The 24,583-nt window shown below is 33.0% G+C and overlaps 2 protein-coding genes and 2 long non-coding RNA genes across 9 annotated transcripts; all 4 read left to right on the plus strand.

The window, feature by feature from the left end:
• The first annotated feature begins 489 nt into the window (after positions 1-489).
• Positions 490-3,003, plus strand: LOC140886084 (uncharacterized). The gene is made up of 3 exons (XR_012151418.1): positions 490-619; positions 745-828; positions 2,653-3,003. It is a non-coding gene; the product is annotated as an uncharacterized lncRNA (long non-coding RNA).
• A 2,126-nt stretch (positions 3,004-5,129) lies between these two features.
• Positions 5,130-8,362, plus strand: LOC140886645 (nucleosome assembly protein 1;2-like). 2 transcript variants are annotated; one of them, XM_073293340.1, is made up of 12 exons: positions 5,130-5,236; positions 5,321-5,364; positions 5,465-5,560; positions 5,946-6,038; positions 6,118-6,205; positions 6,284-6,345; positions 6,437-6,621; positions 6,711-6,888; positions 6,964-7,007; positions 7,501-7,711; positions 7,821-7,838; positions 7,925-8,362. In XM_073293340.1, exons 1-12 carry the CDS (start codon positions 5,188-5,190, stop codon positions 7,991-7,993), a joined length of 1,137 nt encoding a protein of 378 aa, XP_073149441.1. In that variant the 5' UTR covers positions 5,130-5,187; the 3' UTR covers positions 7,994-8,362. The 2 variants fall into 2 exon arrangements, with proteins under 2 accessions (XP_073149441.1, XP_073149442.1); XM_073293341.1 differs by having other exon boundaries at positions 7,824-7,838.
• Positions 8,363-13,532: 5,170 nt separating this feature from the next.
• On the plus strand, positions 13,533-14,833 carry LOC140893147 (uncharacterized). The gene is made up of 3 exons (XR_012153040.1): positions 13,533-13,745; positions 14,372-14,555; positions 14,642-14,833. It is a non-coding gene; the product is annotated as an uncharacterized lncRNA (long non-coding RNA).
• Positions 14,834-19,285: 4,452 nt separating this feature from the next.
• Positions 19,286-24,027, plus strand: LOC140886581 (putative uncharacterized protein YDL057W). 5 transcript variants are annotated; one of them, XM_073293237.1, is made up of 8 exons: positions 19,286-19,377; positions 19,488-19,666; positions 20,011-20,129; positions 20,561-20,643; positions 21,061-21,182; positions 22,312-22,476; positions 23,018-23,111; positions 23,478-24,027. In XM_073293237.1, the coding sequence occupies exons 2-8, from the start codon at positions 19,603-19,605 to the stop codon at positions 23,677-23,679; spliced, it is 849 nt and encodes a 282-aa protein (XP_073149338.1). In that variant the 5' UTR covers positions 19,286-19,377; positions 19,488-19,602; the 3' UTR covers positions 23,680-24,027. The 5 variants fall into 5 exon arrangements, with proteins under 5 accessions (XP_073149338.1, XP_073149336.1, XP_073149339.1 ...); XM_073293235.1 differs by having other exon boundaries at positions 19,488-19,647; XM_073293236.1 differs by having other exon boundaries at positions 19,361-19,377; positions 19,511-19,647.
• The last annotated feature ends 556 nt before the right edge of the window (positions 24,028-24,583 follow it).

Below are 24,583 nucleotides of genomic sequence, written 5' to 3' on the forward strand. Positions count from 1 at the left end.
AAATGATTTTATTTTAATAATTATTTAATTAATATTTTTAATTGTTTAAGTTTATCTGTCTAAATGATTTTATTGTGCAAATTAAATTGTGTTAATATTTTAAAGGTTTAGGTTTTGCTTATTAAAATTATTTTTGATTTTAATGGTTTAGTTTATTCTTTTAAATGATTTTAATTGTTTAGCTTATTTGGTTAAATATTTTCGAGTGTCCAATTTATTTATTTTAAATAGCCTTAGTTTAGAGGTTAGTTATTTTAAATTATTTTAAATGTCTATTTTATTTATTTAAATCATTTTTAATTGTCCAAAACATTTTAAAGATTTTTATTTTTGCTTGTGTATTTATTTAAATTTCATTTAAAAGTTAGTATAATTTATTTAAATTATTTTAAATCACTCTGCCCGATATTTAAATATTTTACACGTTTTCGTTTTCGTGATATGGAAATATTTAATTTGTTTAAATTCTTCGTAGAAAGCCATCGGCTTCCATTTTTCTCCATAGCCGCCGCAACTCTCCACTCTTTTTCTTCTCCGGCGAAACTCCGCCACAGCAGGCTGAGCGACCTTCCCCATTGAGCTCGATTCCAGCTTCATGTCAGCTCCTCTTCGATCGGCGGTAAAAACTCTTACCTCCTTCGATTTTTCCTTCCTTAGAAAGGCAAGAATAGGAGCTCTTTTCTCACCATTTCAGAGTATATTGTGTTGTGTTCCACTGTTTAAATTTCGTTTCATCTTTTTCAGTTGAGATCGTGCCCTGTTCGAAGGATTATGGTTTCGGCCATAGCTCATTGGGATTTTGTGTGTTTTTCGATTTCTATAGCAAAGGCAAGGATATGGGTTTCTTTCTCATTAAATAGATTATTATGTCTTGAGTATGAAATGTGTTATGCATTCCATGATTCTTATTTTTAGAAAATGCAAGTGCCCTGTTCGAGAGTTTTCTGTCAAAATTTTACCACATTCATGCTTTGGAAATTATGATATTACGATTGCTTGTTAAGGATTTAAATGAGTTACGAATTTGTATGGTGATATGATGGATGCCCAAGTTTTGAAAATTTCAAGAAAGCGATTATTTTGGGTGTTTGTTTTCTAAATGGTGTGGTGATGTGGATGGTAAATTAGGGGCTACCATGGGTGATATGTAGTTCACATGGTGGCATTAGGAAGGCTTGAAGTTTGTGTTTGGGATTGATTTGAAGGTGCATTCGAATGGGCTAAGGTATGGGCTCGGTTTGAGGAGTGGCTGGGACTGCCCTTCGAGCTGAGATTGAGCCAGGTTAGAGGCAAGTTGAAGGTGTTTTAGGTGAGCCTAAGTATTGGTCATGGTCCTAGTCTATTGGCTTGGAACTTGGGAGTTTCATAGTTGAGCTTTTGGATTAGGAACAAGTAGTGGCTTGAGCAGAATTTTTTTGAAATGAGTGGGCTGTCCGGAAGCTGGTTTAAAACAGGGTTCAAGCTCGGTTTTTGGTTAAGGTCTCGGGTTTGGAAATGGTCTAGGATGTTAGGAATACGTTGTTTCAAGCGGAACGTAAGTCGGTTAAAGTTTGGTCGGGTTATAAGCTTATGAAGGTTTAGGTGCAGAACTTGGAACTTGAATGAGGTTGCTGTCCGGAAACTAATGACTAAAGCAGGGTTAAAATCATGATTTGACTATGGGCTCGGGTATGGAATTAGGCCAAGATGTTAGGAAAACGTCGGTTCAAGCGGAAATTAATTCGGTTAAGTTTCGCTCGAGTTCTAGATTTTTGAATGTTAGATGCGTGCAGAATTTTTAAGCTAAGGGGGCTGCTGCCCGAAAATCGTACTTCTGAAAAATGATCGCCTAGGAAATAAATTCCGAGGTTGATTTCTTGGCTTAGTTCTAAGTGTCATGGAGTCGTGGTTTCAAGCGGAATCCCTTTTGATTAAGAATCGAGCAAGTTATTAATTTTACGGTCAAACCGCTCGCATTGACTTAAGCGCTACATTTTGGTTTAGTTTTTCTCATCCTTTGGTTTAGTTCCTAAATCACCATCTCGATCATCCATGTGCGAGTCATATGCATGATTATTGATTAACATTTACATGTACGTCATATTTACATATGCATGCTAAGTCTTAAATTCAATAAAGGAAAGAAATATTTTTGAATGAATTGAGATGGTTGTGACTACGTATTCATGTGTTCGTGTGGAGCTGAAAGACGTTTTGGCCTCCCTTACCAATTCATTATGGGTTTCCTTACCTTAGCATGTGTTTGTGTGGGGCCGGAGCTATTCTGGTCTCCCTTACCAAAAGGCAAGTACGGGTTGGGTTTTATCTCAACCTCCTTGCGTCATTGTGCACTATAGCCATGATCATGATCGCAATCACAGAGTCACAATCAAGAATCTAAGTTCACAGTTACAGTTACAGTTACAGTTACAGATTCAGATACAGTTTATGCAGTTTCATTTATTATACATGACTTAGCCATGCATATGTTTCATTCATGTTCTCTCATTTATTTTGAAGTTTATTTACTTGTTTAAAGTAAAGGAACAAAACAAATGTATTTTTAGTATCAGTTATTTTTAATCTGTGTGTGCTTGTATTTATGTAGTACTCGTTATCCCCTCCCATATTCTTGCTGAGCCTTTTAGACTCACTACACTTACTTGTTTTCAGGCAGGTTTACGATATCTTAGGGATTGAGGGGCAAGACTATCGAGTGGACGGCGATGCGGGCATGGCACATCCCTCCGACCAATGCTCGTCTTCCGCATAGTTACTAGAACTCTTATGTTAAGAAGCATTAATTTTGCTTATTTGTCAGATGTAAATGTAGTGTTTTGATAGCACTATTTATGGGCATGTAAACATTAGTTTTTTAATCTTGTGGACTTTTGATATGCCGAACCCCTTTCTTGGGCCTTGTTCTTGTCTCGGTCTAGTCCTTGTGTCGTCAGTCGTCTATTTCTTTTATTTTATTTTGATTGTTGTCTGAGACATGTTGGTTGTAATATAAACAGAGAGGTCATGCCGAAATTTTTATAATTTTTTTTGAAAAATCCGTATTCTATTTAATTATTAGTTAAAGTTGAGTCAGGGTCGTTTCACTTCATGTCCAGAGAATTTCAATTGCGAGACTATTCGATACATCGCATAATTATATTCATTGACTTTTTTAAAGTCTTGGAATCTCAACGTATTTCATTCATCACGGGCGGTCGGAAGTATCACTTTTTTTATATGCTCAAATCTTTCTTTCAACTCTTTTCATAAAATCATTGGGTCTTTTTCTGTGAGATACTTACATTTCAACCCTTCATCAAGATGTCGGCGTAAGAAAATCATCGTCTTTGCTTTATCTTGTGAGGTTGATATATTATTTTTTTGATGGTATCACTTAGACTCAATGACTCAATATGCATTTCTACATCGAGAGTCCATGACATATAATTTTTCTGATAATATCGAACGGAACGAATTCAAACTTTGCCAAATTTGACTTGGTGGTACTAGAAAAATAACAATGCATTTTATTAGTTAATTTCAATTAATATAACAATACAAAACAATGAAAGAATGATGATTACAAACGTGTGTACAAATAGAGAAAAAATGTGTGATGGATAGTCACCGATAAATACAACACTCATGAGGATAATAATCATAATAGTTATGAAAAATAGCCTTAGAAATGCCATCATCTTCTTCTTCGAAAAAATCGAGAGAAAATATTTTGAAAGAAATAGTGAATTTTGGTGTAATTGAAATGTGTTTGAGTGATGATATAGGCAAAAAACTAACTGTTTATGACCGTTTATGATCGTTGGGTGCAAAAAAATTATTATGTGTTGAATAAAAATGTATGATAATCATGTGATGCATATAATGATAATCATAATTAAATAATTATGTATATCATATCACGTTATTATAATGAGGTGTCATAGACTACTATTATATAATAATGTGAAATTATACGAATATAGTTACACAATAAAATTATATAAGCAGTAGTGTATAATCATATTACGTTATTATAACGTCAGTGTCATAAGCATCCTTTTATATAATAAAGTGAAATTATATAACTATAATTACGCAATAAAATTATAAAAGCAGTAATGTATAATCATATCACGTTATTATAAGATCGGTGTCATAAACATCCTCTTATATAATAACATTAAATTATACAAATATAATTACGCAATAAAATTATTAAAAGCAGTAATGTATAATCATATCACGTTATTATAAGGCGGTGCCATAAACATCCTCTTATATAATAACATAAAATTATACAAATATAGTTAGTATACAGTTAGATATTGTGTATCAAATCACAATATTATAATGAGGTGTCATAGACTCCTTTTACATAATATTTTGACATTATACATATATAATTAGTATATTATAATACATACAATAATAATAATGCATAAACATAAATAATTGCATTAAGTGAATGTTAGATATTATTATTATTATTATTATTATTATTATTATTATATATATATAGCTCCGATCCCCTGCACCCTAGGATGCAGGAAAACTGTGTGCGACCACTAAAACCCACTACCGGTCGCACACAGTTTTCAAAATTATATATATATATATATATATGTATAATATCATATCACAATATTATGATAAGGTGTCATAAACTCTTTTTATATAATATTGTGACATTATACATATATAATTAATATATTATATTATATATAATAATAATAATAATAATAATAATAATAATAATAATAATAATGCATAAACATAAATAATTGCATTAAGTAAATGTTAGATATTAATATATATATATATATAATATGCCTAAATAAATAATAAAATAAATATTATTTCTTGTTGATGTTTTTTTTCTCCTAGAGTTTTAGAGCTTAAAAATTATTAAAAATTATATAAAACCTTCGAATGATCGTGTTGATAACATATTGTGAAAAAAAAAAAAATAAAAAATAAAAACTTTAAAACTCAAAATATATCAACTCAAACACTTATAAATTTCTTCTATCTAAATTTATGTAATTTATTCACAAATATTAAGATCGATTTATAAATTCTTAATTAAAAAATATCCAAAAAATAAATATATCATCTATTAAATCATTATAAATTAAAATATTAAACCATTCACCACATCTCCTTCCTCCCAGGTTTTTTTGCTCTCTATCTTAGGGTTTTTGATCGAAAATGAGCAATACCAACAAGGACTCCTTCAACGTAGCCGATCTTGACGCCGGTAATTCACCTCCATTAAACCCCTAATTTCAGTTTTGTGTCGATTAGTTTGCGAATTTGATTTGAATTCGATTGATGTTTGCAGCTCTGAATGCGGAGGGTAGAGCTGACCTTGTCAGTGTTCTCAAGGTGATGATGCCTATTTTTAGTTGTTTCGTTTTCTCGGTTTATTTGGTGTGTGAAGTATGGTTTGGAATGATTCGGTGGTGTATGTTTCTTGGATTTGCAGAACAAACTTCAGGATCTTGCTGGAAAACACTCCGATGTGCTTGAGAATCTTTCCCCTAGTGTCAGAAAACGTGTGGACGTCCTAAGGGAAATTCAGGTTTTATTTTTGTCTGAGATCTTTATGGAGTTCTGCTGTAATGCTAGCTGTCAGATGTTTGATTTTGAGGGCAGAAGTGTGGCTAGTTAAACTATATTAAAGTTAAGTTGCATTAAATCAGTCTGTCTATTCAGATGGCTTGTTTCAGCTGTCAGTTCACAGGCGTGTGATTACCAGTCCTTAGTTTTATTATATGCTCATATACCAGTGAAAGTGTGGAACTCTTAGATGTGAACCTGTTTTAGAATCAAAATCTGTTTGGTTACTTCTAGCGTATGTGAATTGTTGATATTTTAGTTATAGACTAAAAATCTATGCTGCCATTCTTTGTTGCTATTAGTCACTCTTTTTTTGGTTAAATATCATTCTTGTCTTATGTTCTCAGACCCAACATGATGGTTTAGAGGCAAAATTTCTTGAGGAAAGAGCAGCTCTAGAAGCTAAATATCAAAAACTGTATAAGCCTCTCTATGTCAAGGTGAATATTTTTTTGCTTTTTTACTCTGTACATTTATCTTTGTTTATCGTTTTCATTTCACTAATTTAAATATTTGCAGAGATATGAAATTGTAAATGGTGTTGTGGAGGTTGGAGGTGGCACAATTGATACAGAACCAACAAAATATGCTGACAAAGCAGGCGAAGGTCTGCTTTCACATCAAGTCTAATTTCATGTAAACATGGGAATCCCCTTTTTGCCTAAAATTTTATGAACTTTTGCAGAAAAAGGCATTCCTGATTTCTGGCTGACTGCGATGAAGAATAATGAAGTGCTCGCCGAAGAGGTCAGTTGTTCAAACCATTGTTCATTATCTCTGTATCTTAATCACCTTTTTATTCACTACTTTTATATTTGTTATTGTGTTGTGGTGACAGATTTCTGAGCGTGACGAAGGAGCCCTTAAATTTCTCCAAGATATAAAGTGGTCCAGAGTGGATAATCCCAAGGGGTTCAAGCTTGAATTTTATTTTGATACTAATCCATTCTTTAAGAACTCTGTTCTAACGAAGACTTATCACATGATTGATGAAGATGAGCCTATTTTGGAGAAGGCAATTGGGTAACTATTTCCTTCCCACCACTGTTGTGCCAGCTCTCTCTTAATTGGAAACATCTTTTCAATGTTTTATGAATTATGATACTTTGTAGGACGGAGATAGAATGGCATCCTGGAAAATGTTTGACACAAAAGATTTTGAAAAAGAAGCCTAAGAAAGGGTCCAAAAATGCCAAACCAATTACTAAAACTGAACAGTGTGAAAGTTTCTTCAACTTCTTTAGTCCACCACAAGTCCCTGAGGACGATGAAGATATCAATGAAGATGCTGTAAGAATGGCTTGTTTTGTTTTGGGTATTTCTTACTTAGTTAATTTATTGTCTAATATTTCGTGTTTTTGATAGGCTGATGAACTCCAAAATCTGATGGAACAAGATTACGACATTGGGTGAGTTTTGACACTTTGGAATTCATTTGAATCCCTTTCGCCACATTCCTTGTGGAAACCTTTGAACCTCTCTAATAGGTAGATAAAATATGAAAGTTTTAAAAATTGCTCTATTTTCATTAAAATACGGAATGCTAAGATCTAAATCTTTCCCCAAAAAAATTCAATGTCTAAAAAAAATCAATAAAATCACAGTGATCCATGAATGGGAACTCCCTAACTGAAATTAAATCGCTTTTCCCACCTTTTCCAATTTACTTCTCTAGATAAGTGGATTACACGCTGTACAATGTCCTTTGGATGGAGTTGAAATGTAGGGGGAAGTTTATTAATCCTGATGTGAAAGGAATATTCATGGCCTATTTGATATTATTATTTTTTGTAGTCGTGTTATGTTGTCCATCCTCTCTTTGGATTATTCCTCTTTATGTGTTCTTGGTGTCTATTTAAGTTACTGTTGTAGTCTCCTTTTAAATGTAGTGATTTTGTGTAGGTCAACTATCCGAGACAAAATTATTCCTCGTGCAGTATCATGGTTCACTGGTGAGGCTGCAGATGAGTTTGATGATATTGAAGAAGAAGATGATCTTGATGAAGTGGATGAAGAAGATGAAGAAGATGAAGACGAAGAAAAGCAAGAAGATGAGGAAGACGAGGAGGAGGAAGAAGAAGAAGAAGAAGAGGAAAGAAAGACGCGGAAAAAGGTTTTGTAACATTTATTCTCACCAAGTGTCATTTTGATAAAATTTATCCCCATCAAATTCTAGGATGTTAATGATCGATTGTCTTTGTTCTATTGTTTCAAATCTACAGCAGTCAGCAGCACAAAAGGTGTGATTGTTTACTCTCTCTGCACACAATGTTTTCCATACTTTTTGTGTCTCACAAACATTAATTTTTAATTCGACAACTTACAGAAGAGTGGAAGGCCACCTGCTACTGATGCACAACAAGGTGAGAGACCTCCCGAATGCAAGCAACAGTAGCTGTTGAGTTGTGTCTATCTGAATTCCACACCGTTGTGGCTTCATTTGTGTGAGAACGTAGGAGAGGTGGTTATAACTCACCACATATTCACGCGCATACAAGCAGCCTTAAAAGTCTATTCCATTTTCTTCGAATCAACCGAAATTTATTTCTTTGTTTTTTCTTCCTTATTATTTGTGTGGAAGTGATTTTGAGTGGTGGAGATGTCTTGTGCCCTGCCCGCTGCTTGGTGCATATTCTGAATCCTGATGAAGGCTTAAGCAGAGTACTCTTATAATTTCATTTTCATGATGGTCGAGGTTTCACTTTGAACGTCTATGGTTATATCGTGGTTCATGTATGATATTGGGAAAGCACATGTTGAGTTATGGTTTTTTGTTGTTGGGTAAACCCGAGATTTTGGTCCAAAACTGGAAATTTTTGAAAGACGAGATTGTTTTCATTGCAGATCAGTTTTTGTAGCGAGTGAGTTTTAGGATTGTATATGAGCTGAGTTGAGCTCGAAAAAAGTATATGCTCTGTTAATATTTCACTGTTTGCTCTTTCGAGCACTTCGAATTAGGTAAAGTTTTTTTTTCGTTTTAAAAATAAATATAATTTGCAAAAGACAACAAATGCGGTTTGGGTAGGGAAAAAAAAAAGACGTCAAATGCTACTCTCTAGTTACTTTTTCGAACTTTTTGTTTGTCAACTATAATTTATATCCAACGGTACAATCGATATTCTGATTCAATTTCTTAACATTTCTCAATATTGTCTTATTATTTTGTATATAATAATATGACACCGTACCATGTTCTTGAAAAATTTTAGGTATCCCGTTGGCTATTAAAAAATGAATGCAACTTATTTTTATTTTTAAATTAAAAACTCCAGTTTTATACCACTGATAATCATTACGTATAATAATGTCTAAAGCCTAGATAGGTCATATGTAATATATATTGTATGATAATTCTCAGTTTGTATTTTCAAAAAAAAAATATTCTCAGTTTGTGAAAGTATGTAAAATTCGAGAATATAATATATCAAATTTTCATCAATTAATTGTAAAAATAAATCCATCGAATAAATAGTAATAAATACCTAAATTTCCCAAGTATTTATTCCACGTCTAAGCTCAAAGAAGTTTGTTCGGCCAACAGGCAGTGGTGGGGTGATTGAAGTCGGGGGTATTCCAAATTACTTCGGATAAATCCGAAAAAATCCTAAATTCAAACCGCAAAAATCAACCGAATAAAAAACAAAAATTTTAAATTCTGATATAAATGTTAAAAACAAAATTTATTTGGTTCGGTTTCGGATTATATATCTAAAAAACAAACCGACCAAAAAACCAAAATTTTATTAAATTAATAATTTTATTTATACATTTAATTTTATTATATATTTTATGAGATGATATCTAATGAATAAAAAATTATTTTTAATAATTTTTAGTTAATTGTTATTTATTTAACTCATTTAAACTTTGAATTTAAAAGTTTTAAAAAGAAATCATTTAAAAGATAACATATTATATTTTAAAATATATTTATAATATTGATTAATATTTTTTTGGACTACAATAGCTGATTGCGCTAGTGTCAAGGAGTGCCTACGAACATATGAGTTGGCATAAGGTGAGTTGATCAATTTTGAGAAGTCGGCATTATAATTTACTCCGAATACGGAGGGAGCCTGTTATGATGGAGGAGATTAAATCCACACCGACCATTCTTGTGGTGCAGGGCACGAGGTGCATCCTGGATCATTAATCATCTGTGGGATTTGAACAATATCAACAATGTATGCCCGATCTATATAGCACAAGAGATAATATTTAAGCTCCTTATTCCACGCTTCGGATTGACTAATAAGAGATTCTGGAAATTCGAAGCTAAAGGACAATATTCGGTAAAGAGTGGGTATCGAGTTGGTGTTAAGCTGTAATCTGCCGCCAAACCAATCGGATTTTGTGGTAATGAAAAATTTGTGGAGCTGTATTTGGTCCTTGGCTATCCCCAAAGATTCGCGTAGTTTGGTGGCGAGTTTTTCATAACATATATCATTCCGACTATGATGAACCTATAAGAAAAAAAAAATCATGTGCCCGTCTCTGGATGGTGCCCTCTTTGTCACACTTATGCAGACTCAACATGCCATGCGCTTTTTTAATGTTCTAAGGTGAAGAAGTTCTGGAAAGAATGTGGCTCAAGAGGATTGGAAGCCAGAATATTCAAGAGATTTGTATGTGGTTGGCGGTCCATTTAAAGAGGGCCGAACTTGAGGAGTTTGTGTGTTGTGCATGGGCTGTGTGGGGTGCAAGATGCAAAGCCGTTCACGATATTGATTATCAAGAGCCGATCATATCTCTTACTAATATAGTTTCTCTGTTGAATGATTATCGGCAAGCCATGAACGATTTAGCAAAGCCTCGTGCCATTGAAGAGAGCTCGCCACCGATTTTGTGGGAAAAGCCGTCTACGAATTGGCATCGGATTGATGTGGATGCAAGTTTCAACAAGGCGACTAATCAATGTCAGATTCTTTAGTCTTGGGAGAATTGCTTGATATAAAAGAGGGTATCATTGCGGCAGTTGCAAGAAGTTTTCCTCGTGTTTGCGTTTTTCTGATTCACTTTTGTTGAACTAAGTTATGTTTGTTCGTGTGCTTTAGAGATTAGCTCATTAATTTCTGAGTTTACAAATGTTTGCTTTTCTCACGCAAGGCCAATGAAGTGACTCATTCCTTGTCAAAATTTGCTATTTTTTCTCCTGCTCTTTTTTTGTTGGGTGCCTAAAAATCTTCTGTTGTGATTGGATAATTAGTGACAATTCTATTCATCGATAAAGATTACAAGTTTTTGTAAAAATAATAATAATAATAATTATATCAAAACCGAAATAACCAAATCAATTTAATAGAAAACCGAACTGAACCAAACCAAAACGAAGAAAAACAATTTGGATATCGGATTATATATTTCTAAAATCAAAAATCGAAATAAAAAGCCAAAAACCGAACCGACCGATAAACACCCTTAATTGAAGCAAGATATTTGTGTGAATATATATCTTGCATAAGTGCAATTAATGCATAGACTTGAAGCTCAAACCCAAAATCCTGAACTTCATTCACAGACCTACAGGATTCAACACTAATTAATTGGCAGAAGTAGTATCTTCATCCTCTTCTTCCTTGGGCAACTTATTAAGATCAAAATCCAAGATTTTAGGAGTCTTGTTCGTTGAATTCCCCGTCCGATGGCGTCTCTGGTGACCTCCAAGAGCTTGGCCAGATGGGAAATTGTGGAAACAAATCTTACATGTATGATCATCATCATCACCAACCACTGCATGAATAATATTAATACTGGAAGCTGCAATTTGTTGATGATCAGTACTGCATGTATTGGTGATATTCTTAGGTACTCTAAGATCAATGGCGTCGCATATTGTGATCTTGAACTTGTTGTGACTCGATTTGTGGCCTCCCAATGCCCGATGGCTCGTGAAAGTTTTGCTGCACAAACTGCAAACGTATCTCGGCACTACCTGATCATCAGTAGTAGTATTCTTGATAATATTCATCATCATCTCCGATTCTCCGTCGTCGTAAGTTAATTCTTGAATCTTATTATTATTATTATTATAAGTTGCTGATTCCATATTCTCTAACTTACGCTTCATGTTTCCAGAATCATCATGATCAGGCCGCTGTATTAGGCTAATTTCCTGCGGAGAACTCGAAACGCTGAGAATCGGTAAGCGAATAGTTTCAGCTTTCCTCACCAATTTTGTTAAATCCACCTTTGAATCGCCCGCCATTATTTCTCTAGCTCGATCGGTTTCTGAATTTTTACGTATATATCCAAAGTTCAAGTGGAAGAAGCTAGATCGATCGGAGTTTTGAAAGGAAACAAATTAAAACAACTTGTTAAATAAGGTAAGTAGATCTTGAATCCTTATAGTGTTCGGCTACCATGTAATTAATTAGTTACCTAGTAGGTAAGGTCTCTTCCGGTAATTGATTATATATATGCTATGTACATTAAATTAATTCATCCCCCTTAATTGGGTGGTTTGGGTATTCAAATGTCTATCTCCATCCGGACTCTCTGGATAATCATATTCTACACAAATCAATGTTTTCGTAATCCCATAGGTTATCAAACAGTCGAACTGTTTTACTTTAAAAAAAACTGTTCAATCTGTCGGATCACTTTAATCGTAACCGAAAAACCGTTTATATAATATTATATAATGAATAATATAATATCTAATATCACTAAAATAAAATTTTTAATGAAGTACAAATTTCAAAATAATCAATCTAAAAAACTCATATATACTTGGACTTATCTCTCCGCAAAGATGATTATTGCACTATAACACAAAACGATTAGGGGCCCATAGATTGAGTCACAGACTCACCGCAAGTTAAGTTGTTCTATGATGCGATTCAAACAATGGAGCGAGAAAAATTAACATATGAATTTGGCAGAAATCCCAGGGAATATAAATAGTTATATGTGATGTAAAGAGTAGAGAACGAAAAAATTTACATGAATGAAATTGTGAAAAGATCTTGTGTTGTGAAAATTAGTCGGTGTGTTCTTTATGTACATATTTCACTCTCACATGGAGTTGTCATGAGACAGGTCAACCACGATGGCAGGAGGACATGTGGCCCACAATTTCGACTTGGTGAAAATTCTACATTCCACAATTCACAAAAAAATATAAATAAATAAAAATTTAAAAATAATTAAAAATTATCTTTCATAAATAAATATTTATAAAAAATATCAAAAAATTTTTAATTATTGATTTGTACATTTTATACAAACTAATTAGTACAAAAAAATTTACAACTTTTATTAGATATATATACTAGTTAAGTTTTAAATTTAAAATAGATAAATACAAATCTTTTCAGATTTGAAACGATATGTAATGATTAACGTATGCTAATGCGTAGTTTCATAAAAAAAAATTTATTAGATATATATACTAGTTAAGTTGAGTCAATATTTTTACTGATTCTCTCCTTGTTTTCGAAGGGTAAGACTAAGGTTTTAGGAGAAGGAAACTGCTCAAGTTTTGTCCGATCTTATTTGGCCAGTCTCGATTCAAGGTGAGTCACCAAACTTTCAAAAGTTTCGAGAAGATAGTGATTGTGTTTGGTGCAAATATGTGGACCAATTCTTTTACCCCACTCACACGTGATTTTGATTAGGAAATTGGGAGGATTTATTATTAAGAATTTGGTCCACTAGCCTGCCAATTCCCGAAGAAGCAAATCGGAAATTTCAAGTTTCGCTGTTAAAGTGTTTCGCCCAAAGCTTCGCATATAATACAGTATTTGATCTCGCAAATTATAACGGTAAGTAGGCTTATGCTTTAAAATTATATGTATGATTTAAAATTCGATCGCTCATGTTAATCGTTGGAATTCGATCGCTCATGTTAATCGTTGGAATTTTAAACCGAACTGAACCAAACCAAATCGTTGGAATTCGATCGCTCATTATTGATGGGCATGATAGGTGGGCACTTGAAAAAAACTCTATATATATATATAATATTTTTATTTTTATTTTGTTGAGGTGGAACCCCATTCTCTTTCTGTGCTTCCCAGTTCTTATTTCCCTCCTCTTCTCGATATAATTAGGCTTGGAAACCGTTCTCTTTCTGTGCTTACCAGTTCTTATCTCCTCTCCTCTTCTCGATATAATTATATCAGCCAGGGCTTGGAATTCTATCGTTGGTAAGGATATATTCTGGATCTAAGCTTTGCTTTATTATTTTTATTTATTATTTTTTTACATTGGATCGGTAGCACCAAACACTAGATCTAGTATGTTTTTTTCCCCTACTCGCAAGGGTTATGTAGTTTTTCGAGCTTGCGATCAATTAATTTATGGTTGTGGCGTTGGTGTTTTCTTGATGCATTGATTTTGGTGTCTTGGGGGGTTTTCTGCGAATTTGGTGATTTGGTTCATGTTATTGCTTTTGATATTGGTCTAGTAAGATTGTGGTGGATTTATGTGGTCTATTGCTTTTGATGTTGGTCTAGTAGGATTGTATCTGTTCGATTGCAGATTCTTTTCTCGTTAAGATGGGTGGTCTATTGCTTTTGATGTTGGTCTAGTAGGATTGTATCTGTTAGATTGCAGATTCGGTCAATCACCCCTGCACGACCTTTTCTCGATAAGATGGGTGGTCTAGTCCTACTGGACTGTGGTGGATTTCTTGATGTTGTGTTTGATTGCAGAATCTGTCAATCACCCCAACAGAACAAATGGTTGTTGTTAGTTTATGGTTGTGGGTTGATGCATTGATTGGTGTCTTGTAGGATTGTGTTGGGTTTTTTGATGTTGTGTTTGATTGCAGAATCTGTCAATCATCCCAACAGAACAAAGGACTTCCTCGTTTGCGATAGCTGCTGCTGTTGTTCTCTTCCTGTTAAGAGAGAGAGAGATTGGCTGCTGAAAGGCTTCAACACAAGAATGAGGTTGACGAGACTACAACTGAGACAGTCCTGATGAGACAAGATATTAATGATAAAAGGCTGCAAGTTGGTTTTGAATATATGTTTAAATCATTCTTTTATTATATTTTATTTTATTTTATTTTATTTTAATAGATTATGTTTTATTTTAGATTATGGAGCAGCAGAGGAAGAAAAAAAATTTCACTTGGGTTTTTGGTATCTTCAGAGGAGGAGATTGAATATGCTATACAATTTTGTGGCTTTATGTCATCGGTCATCCTTGTTTGATATATAATGGTTAATAGCATTTTCGTTTGGAATTTGATGATACAATTTTATTTCATTCTAAATATTATAATTGACGATTTAAGCATTTAGTCAATTTTTTATTTATTTTAATAATTATAATTGTAATAATGAGTTTTGAAGTACAAATTTCAAAATAATCAATCTAAAAAACTCATATATACTTGGACTTATCTCTCCGCAAAGATGATTATTGCACTATAACACAAAATGATTAGGGGCCCATAGATTGAGTCACAGACTCACCGCAAGTTAAGTTGTTCTATGATGCGATTCAAACAATGGAGCGAGAAAAATTAACATATGAATTTGGCAGAAATCCCAGGGAATATAAATAGTTATATGTGATGTGAAGAATAGAGAACGAAAAAATTTACATGAATGAAATTGTAAAAAGATCTTGTGTTGTGAAAATTAGTCGGTGTGTTCTTTATGTACATATTTCACTCTCACATGGAGTTGTCATGAGACAGGTCAACAACGATGGCAGGAGGACATGTGGCCCACAATTTCGACTGGCTGAAAATTCTACATTCCGCAATTGACAAAAAATATAAATAAATAAAAATTTAAAAATAATTAAAAATTATCTTTCATAAATAAATATTTATAAAAAATATCAACAAATTTTTAATTATTAATTTCATACGTGTACATTTTATACAAACTAATTAGTACAAAAAAATTTACAACTTTTATTAGATATATATACTAGTTAAGTTTTAAATTTAAAATAGATAAATACAAATCTTTTCAGATTTGAAACGATATGTAATGATTAACGTATGCTAATGCGTAGTTTCATAAAAAAAAATTCTTCAATGGATATTTTTATTGTTATCCTATTTTTAAATTCCACGTCATAATAAAATTAGTTTCAATATAATCTCACATCTATGTCTAGAAACGCACAAAGATCATATAATATTTTTTATAATTGGACTGGTGATTAAACCAGTCCATTTTATTTTTAAAAAAAATGTTCCAATCGGTCCAATACTTTTAACAGATGACCATATCGAAAAATTATTTATAAATATAATTTAATTGATAATACATTTTAAAATTTTAAAACTAAAAAGATGTATATAAATAAATAAAAATATATATATTTATCATATTTTGAAAACTAAATAACTATATAAATATATTAAAAATATCAATTATAGATATATTTTATTAAAAAATCTATTATTTCTAATATTATTGAAATAATATTTTTAACATAGTAGAAATTTCAAATAATCATGTATATATATAATAAATATTAAATCTAAGATTTTAAAATTAAAATTTTAATTTTTAAAAAAATAAAAAAATGAAAAACCGTTTCTGACCGGTTTGACCGTTAAAACGGTTCTTCAGCTTGTTTCAAACCGAATCTGTGATCAGTTTTTGGTCGAACCGGGTGGTCAGATTTTGAAAATATTGATAATATATAAGTTTCCCCAAAATTTTGTACATAATTTTATTTAATATATTAAGACGTAAAATAATTTTGTTTTTCATGCCCTAAAAACATATAATTTAAAATTTTCTACATTATAACTATTTTACTTTTGGATCTTGGATTTTCTTGTTCATGACATTGACACACGTAGTTGGTTAGATGTAAAGCTGTCAAAACTATTTAAATTTACAGAGTCGGCTCATCCCATAACATACATAAAATTAGAGCAAAATTTAATTTGGTGTACGAACTATTAATTACATGTCAAATTGGTACACGAACTTTTGTTAATGACTTAATTGATACATGTCAGCCGAATTCCAGTCAATTTCCGATGACATTTATGTAGAATATCCAATTTGCCATTTAATACAAAAAATGCATATTTTATTTTTGATTTTAATTAAATAAATTTGTATATTATATTTTATACGTAAAAATTGATTTGATTAAAAATTTTATTTTTGCATAATATTTATTATATTATATAGATTATATATTTCAACGAAAAAGATTAGATAAATTATATTAAAACATACAATATCTAAATAATTGTAAATAAATAAATTGATACCATAGAAAATAAATAAATATTTTTTTAGCTAAAATTTTGATTTTTTTTATACATAATTTTCTCGATGATATTTTGAAACAAAAATTAAATAAATAGTGATTGTGATAAAATATTTTTTAATATTTTAACTATTTAAAAATTTAATGAATATATATTTTAATTAAAATATTACGTAAGTTCTACTAAAATTAATTTTAATTTTCAAATCATATTTATAAGAAAAACTCATCTAAACATCAATTAAACTTCGCTATAAAGTGTCACATGCTTTTTAATCAACAAATAAAAAATTAAATTGCGTTAGTCCGATGGTTTACCCAGTGCGCACCAAAAGGTAGCGGCTGCGGGTTTCCACGTCATAAAAAAATAAAAAAAAACAAATAAAAAATTGAAAGTTTATGTAAACACAATAATTTTATAAGAAAACATGACTAATAAAAAATTAAAAGTCGTTTTCGGTTTTTATTACGGACAAAAATGATGAAGCTGGTTTTGAAACTAAAATAATATTAATGTTTTAATTAATTTGTATCATCAAAAGACTATTATACTCTTTTATTTATCATAATTTGGTCAAAATCATGTGAACATGTATCAATTAAGTCATTAACAAAAGTTCGTGTACCAATTTGACATTTAACCAATAGTTCATGTATCAAATTAATTTTTACTCCATAAAATTATATGGATTGAGTACAAAGTCAGTTCATCCCGTCACTTACATAAAATATATTGATATCTCGGGAGAAAATTAGCTCAGCTAATCGACGATCCTAAGCTCAAAGGCTCTCGCTATCAATCTAAGGTCGGCTTGGAAGCTCGGCCCCGGGAGCTCGGGAGCTCGGCTAAGCTCCCTCACCATATGTATCAGGTTTTCAAGGCAGTCAGTGGCGAGATCGGCTTTGTAATATGTAAGCTCGGGAGCTCAGCAAGGCTCCCTCATTCTTATTTCAGCATGAGGCTAGCTTAGCAGGTTGGCTCAGTAACCTCAGTAAGTTAGCTAAAGATGTTAGGATCAGTTGTTTGTGGTGAGCTCGGGGGTTCAACAACAACTCACTCACCATCTTCTCTTGGGAGCTCGGCTCGCCAGAATGGTTTGCTCAGGAGTTCAGCAAAAACTCACTCACCACTCTCTCTATTACTCCTTCTACGGCAGTAGTATAGTGTCCTGGTGATGGCAGTTCAGCTCGGATAAAACATGTATATCATTGTTTTCTTTTTCGGACAAGATTCGAGCGAGATCTCAGCCTAGATATTCGGGATTGTGATCTTGGGATTCTTGGATTTTTGATAAGAAAGGTAAGTGCCAAATTCGGAGCCCTCTCCTATAAATATCAGGTTCACTCTCATTATTTAGATTCCAATTTTCACTTGAGTGCACACACCACTCACTATATTTTGCTATCCTAACATCTAACTTGAGCGTCGGAGATGATACACTGGAACACCTTCTGACCCCCCTTAACCTTCTTATTCGTGGTTTCAGGTCAGCAGCAGCTCATCATCAGTTGAAGGAGTTTCGTTAGCTCGGCTAGTTAGCTCATCCAAAAAGATCACTTTATTAATAAATATAATATGTCATATATGGATTGAGTTGACATTTTTCGACTTGTTAAAATGACGGGCTGGCCCACATAATCTATTACAAGATTGATTTGGCTAACCATGCCACATAAAATAGCCGCGAAAACATCTACTTAGGAGCAAGATATATATATTAACCAATCAATATAATGCATATGACTCGTGTATTATGTGACACGTACGCAACAGCTAGTATTGAATAAAATGATAATACATTTAATAATAAACAAATAACGTGTCATAACACCAAATCAATTGATATAAGAGAATGAAAATTTTCAAATATAAGTGAAACCAATAAAATTATACAATATAAAAAAAAATCATAAGATAGTATTTGTAACCGTTTGTACATGAAATTATAAAACATTTTTATAAAAGTGTTTTTTAAAAAAAAATTATAAAATATTTTAAAAGTTATTTTAAGAATAAATATGTGTTTGAACAATTATTTTATAAAAATATTTTAACATTTCAAAAATAATGTTATTTATCTTTATTTTTCATAGTTTCATTCTACAAACATCTAAAAACATATCTCAAGTGTTTTTTTCAAAAACTATACTTGAAGAACACTTTTTCAAAAATATTTTTCAGAAACATTTTATAAAAATTTTATCCAATCATGTACTTTAAGTTTTTTTTTTTTACTTATAAAACACTAATAACATTTTTAAATTACATGTCCAAACAAAACCCGACTTTCTAATAATTTTCTGATTTCCGATTTTTTTAGTTTAGACTGTACTTTTTTTTTTTTGAAAACCAAATCAAACTACATTAAACTAAATTTAGACTGTACTTAAAAAGGATTATTGGGCTTATTCGGTTTTGGGCTTTAAATTAAGGTAGTGTGCACTTAATTGGGCTTTAAATTTAGGAAGTGAAATAAAGAGAGAGAGCAGAGCAGCCATGGCAACAGAGGCACAAGTGACTGTAACAGAAGATTTTTGCGGCTGCACGATTCAAGAAGGAACGAGGCTAGGGTTTAGGTACGGTTTCTTGCGCCTAATTTGTTCTTTTGCAGGCCCTATTTTGTTGTATCGAGCCGTGAATTTGGTACAATATCGGAGTTGAGAGGAAAAACATTTTCTAATCACAGAAGATTTGGACTTTCACCCATAGAAATGATCCTGACAAGTTGAAAAGGTCCTTTAATTTTGTTGGTAATCGGTGGATGGCGCTGTTTATGGAAGGCTTGAAAGCTATGGCAACTTATGGCTGCAACCTTCAGTTGCCACGAAATGATCGATGTTTATCTTGTGCGAGCCCCACCACTGGGTAGCCTCATTTTATTCGATTTAATGTTGTGTTTTAAGTAAGTAGTTGTGTGTGAAACCAAATTGTTCTGGTGGATTGGTTGAGAATCTTGATGAGAAACGGGTAGGCGCAATGTACCTGCACTCGTAGAGTCAACGATACCTTTCAGTCTCATTTTCCTTTTTCTTTATGTGCTTTTAGTTGGTAAATATTTTGAAAAGTTTGTTCTCTGAAGTTCTTTCTCTTTCGGATATCTCGAAGTTATTGTATGCGGGTTTTGGAATAGAAGATATACCTCCTCTGTCTTCAATCTCAGGGATTCTTGACTCTTGACATATCAGTGATCAGTGGAATTTATCTTTCAGTTGCTATGCAGCAGAAAATCACTATACCAAACAAGCGCGGTGAAAAACTCTTTGGCGTTTTGCATGAGACTGGATCAGCAAAAGTTGTGGTTCTGTGCCATGGTTTTCGATCCTCAAAGGTTGGAAGGATGCCTTGATTTTGTTAAAGATACAATCATGCGTGTAGGATAAAATAACTGTAGAGATAAGTAAATATATCTTTAATCTTCTAAAATTTTAACATAATTAGAAAGATCTAAGTAAGTCCGTTTAAACAGTGATATTATTCATCCACCTCAAAACTATATATTGGTCTCTTTTCTTCTAAAAATTGATAGAAATTTCAGCAGTAATGATATCAATCAACCACAAGAGCTATGATATAGTCACGGACATATATCGCTCTACTTTTCAAAGCCGCACGCAGTTATTTCGTTATTCTACTAGTAGAATTTGGCTCTTACGAATTACGATTGAGTAAATCGAAGAGCAGAGAACTTTGTCCAAGTGTGTGAACAACCATGGTGGTAGTTAATGTGAGGTTACATCTAATTTAGTTGCATATTTGCAGGAGTACGACACCATGGTGAACCTTGCTCGTGATTTAGAAAACAATGGAATCAGTGCTTTTCGCTTTGATTTTTCTGGAAACGGGTAAGGTCTTCAATCACGGGATACCAGCTATATTTTTTGCTAAATGATATCTTATGAAATTATTATTTCGATCTTGTTTTAAAACAATAATGATTTATGCCATTGTTAGCTTTATGTTTTGTCTCCCATAGCCTTGGTCGGGGCAAAAGTTTCCTGATAGTTTTAAGCCAAATGTACTACGTTCTATAATATGATTCATATTTGGTATGGTGAGTGACAATAAGATCGGGGGAACAAATAACCTGATATACCCGAGTTACTTTTTTTTTATAAATGTTGTTGTAGTCCGAGAACTAGTTCCTTCTTTCATTTCCAACCCATCTTCATACTATGCTACTGTGAAAATTTGTTTAATTTTTAATGCTTGAGTAACATTCTGCTGATTTTCTTGGTTTTATGCCTTTATCCTATTTGCAGGGAAAGCGAAGGTTCATTTCATTTTGGCAACTACTTAAGTGAAGTTGAAGACCTGAGAGCTGTTACTGAATATTTCAGCAGTGTAAAACGTGCTGCAGTTGTGGTTCTTGGGCACAGTAAAGGTTGTATCAACTTGTACCCAAAACTGAGCATCTTTTATGTTTCCATTACCTGTTGGAAATACCAACTGAGTGGAAATACCAGCTGAGCATGAGACCTCCTCTGTCATTTTATTTGACCTCCGATACCATCATTGCTAGACACCCGCTTCTCTCAAATGATTTTTTGTGTCATGATCATTCTCATAAGCTTACAATTTTCCATGATTTTTCAATTTCTATAATTTCCATGTGACATATGTTCCCTTCTACCTGATTTTCCATACAATACGTCCTTCCCTTTGCGAAATCTCAGACCCACACACAGACATGCATTACATTCCTACAAATGTTCCGTAAGTTTTCTCCTGGTTCTTTCCCTTACTTCAAGTACCCCTACCTTTTGTTATCAAATCCAAAAAACCAGACCAAGTCTATATGGTTTTTGTTTTTCTATAGACACATTAATATGTGCGTATAATGAAACACACAACCAAGTATTTCTAGCTATCACTGATGATTTGTATGACAAGCTTGTATCGAACGATTCATTTGGATGCTCCGACGGCATTGTCCGACTTTGGCATCTTATAATACTTCAGAGAGGGGCATTCTTGACCTCTCTCGTCGAGTTCAGAGAAAAACAATCTTGAATTTATCTTGTTTCTCCCATTTATATTTTATTCTTGAATAATTTTTTATGAGCTGGAATGGAATGTCCTTAAATTTAGCTAATTGGAAATTCATGCAAGACCGTAATATGGCTGAGGGCTATAAGTTTACTACAAGCATAGACATATAGGCCATTTTAGTTTAGTCCGACGGAAATGCTTTGAAATTGAGTTTCATTTGTCTTTGTTTGTTTTTGCTTCATGGTTATTTTGGCCTTTATTAAATTTTCAAACTGCAACTTTAGTGCAGCGGTTGATGATCATGTTCCCTAAGAGTAAAAATTCCGTTTTCCTTCTAAAATAACAGAACCTTATAAGAAAAAATCCCTGCTAAAACTGGACCTATTGTTCCTCTTACTTGGAAATGTTTTGCAGGTGTATAATTTGTCTTACATGCCTCTCTTTTTAACACTCATTTGTGCTAAGACTTCAAAATGTGACCTGTTGATTCTCCTTACATTTTCGGTTATCATATGTTGCAGGTGGGAATGTTGTCCTCCTGTATGCATCTAAATATCATGATATTCCTGCTGTTGTGAATGTCTCCGGTCGTTATGATCTCAAGAGAGGCCTTGAAGAGCGGGTGGGTAAAAATTTTTTAGAAAGACTCGACAAGGAAGGATATATTGATATTAAAACGAGGACAGGTAATCATACACTTTTAAGGAGATGACTCCTGCTGGTTTCTTCCTAACTTAATGTTGAATATCGTGGCACAGTGCGTGCCCAAGCATCATTTGTGCTTAGGGAGATGTCACTCATAAAAACTTTAGGCATTTCATAATGGCGGAAAATATACGACGCCTTACTTCTTTTTTGCTTTTAATATTTTAATTCCAATTTCACTTGCTTCAGAATCCCAAACCAAACCTTTTTAAGAGAAAAGGGAAAGAAAAAGCATTCCAAACGCTACTGTGTGTTTAAAACTAAAGGATAGCTTTCCTAAGTTTGATAGTTCTCTTTTGTACAATTCTAATAATCCGTTTCATGAGAGGCGACGAAAATTTGAAAAAGGGTAAAAATTTGAATGCCTTCCATCTGAGCGATCCGCTGTTGTGGTAGTAAACAGTAATTTATTTCATTGCTTTCTTCGATTTGAGATGTGTACATCTGTAACAGTTTCATTCAAAAATGAGAGTGGCTTGATAATATTATTTGTAACACATGCACTTCTCACTCATTTCTTAGGAGAAGTAGATTATCGAGTCACCAAGGAAAGTATGATGGATAGACTGAATACGAACATGCATGAAGCATGTCTTTCGATTGACAATGGATGCAGGTAATGATGATTATGATATCTTCCGGTGATATGCTCATTTTGGTAATAGCACATTCAACTGGAAAAAGTTAACCACCTTTAGATTTTACCATTATTACCTCTTTTCTAAAATTTCTAATTTCGCTGCAATTTGTCACATACTCTGGAAAGAGTGAAAAAATTGTTTCCACAACCAGGTCGTGAATTGTATCTTTTTCCACAAGACGAAAAAAATTAACTGGTTCGTCATCATGGGTTTGCATCTGCATAATTCAATGAGATTCTGGCCATAACGTCGGACTATATTGTTGGATTTTCAAGTACTTGGCCATAACTCATGAAAATAATGCATGAGAACTTGGCTGACTTTTCAAAATGCGTTTACAGGGTATTGACTGTTCATGGATCAGCTGATGAAGTTATTCCAGTTGAAGATGCTCGGGAGTTCGCCAAGATCATACCGAACCACCGGTTGCAAATTGTAGAAGGGGCCAATCATGGATACACTTCACATCAAGATGAATTATCTTCAGCCGTTTTGCCTTTTGTAAAGGAATGCATGCAGCAGGCTGAACAAACCTCCAAATAGGTGACTGAACATGTTTACTTTGAAGTGTGTAATATTGTTGCAAATTTATATCCCGATAATGAGCTCGTTGGTGCGTGAAAATTAGACAGCCGGGCTCCTCATCCGGAACACCTCTTCTCTCTTAAGATAGAAGATTGATAAAACTTGGTTGGAGTGATCAAACAGTGCTGTTTATCAAGTCAAATGACAATAAATGCCCATCATCCATTATTCTTCAGCAATCTATGTTGTCTGATATGGAGTGAACGATAGGTGGAGATTTTATGTAGTGTAATTTCCTATGTACCCCACAGTATGTTCCAGATTTCAAGAATTTAATAGACGATAAAGAAAACAATACCGTGTTCAGTCTGTGACCCATTAATTTTGCCCTTTAGTGATGCTCTGAGAGCTCGAAAATTCTTGTGGTTGCTTGCATTTGGCATCACGTGTGGTTTTCTTACCTTGTCTCGAGTCCTTTCTGAGTGTTGCTCTTCTCAAAAAAATTCAACCCTTAGGTCGATGCTACTTTTCATGTAGTGTCCGAAGAATACGTCCTAACGGCCTTTTTTTTCCCCCCACCCGATGCGTTCGCTAACGTCTCCGGGAAGACTTGAATCTAGCTTATACTAGCATTGAAATTTCATGCTTCAAGATATTTCAGTTTGTTATTCTAGAGAACTATTTCTGCTCCAACTTGTATTTGATCATAAAGATAAACTTCCTCTTGTGTCATTGTTAATGGTGTCGTGTTATATACTTGTACAATCTTTTTTTTAAATGAGCTTTAAATCGGTTCAATTTATATGGAAAAAATTAGCACCTTATTGTAGAGTAAAAACAGTCGAGTTCAGAATTGTTAAGAGTAAAATGTTAATTATGAAATTATTAGGGGTAGAATGACAATTATGAAAATACATAGGGG

The sequence above is a fragment of the Henckelia pumila genome, chromosome 3 (assembly GCF_033568475.1).
Source record: "Henckelia pumila isolate YLH828 chromosome 3, ASM3356847v2, whole genome shotgun sequence".
In the NCBI taxonomy this organism is placed as follows: Eukaryota; Viridiplantae; Streptophyta; class Magnoliopsida; order Lamiales; family Gesneriaceae; genus Henckelia; species Henckelia pumila.

What these genes read in the sequence shown, in the direction of transcription:
- LOC140886645 (XM_073293340.1), top strand. Translation starts at nt 5,188, where the DNA reads ATGAGCAATACCAACAAGGACTCCTTCAACGTAGCCGATCTTGACGCC. An exon ending in CGTAGCCGATCTTGACGCCG is followed by an intron (nt 5,237 to 5,320) that starts GTAATTCACCTC and finishes TGATGTTTGCAG; the next exon opens with CTCTGAATGCGGAGGGTAGA. An exon ending in ATAAGCCTCTCTATGTCAAG is followed by an intron (nt 6,039 to 6,117) that starts GTGAATATTTTT and finishes AAATATTTGCAG; the next exon opens with AGATATGAAATTGTAAATGG.
- LOC140886581 (XM_073293235.1), top strand. Translation starts at nt 19,563, where the DNA reads ATGGCGCTGTTTATGGAAGGCTTGAAAGCTATGGCAACTTATGGCTGC. An exon ending in TTTGATTTTTCTGGAAACGG is followed by an intron (nt 20,644 to 21,060) that starts GTAAGGTCTTCA and finishes TCCTATTTGCAG; the next exon opens with GGAAAGCGAAGGTTCATTTC. An exon ending in TGATATTAAAACGAGGACAG is followed by an intron (nt 22,477 to 23,017) that starts GTAATCATACAC and finishes CTCATTTCTTAG; the next exon opens with GAGAAGTAGATTATCGAGTC.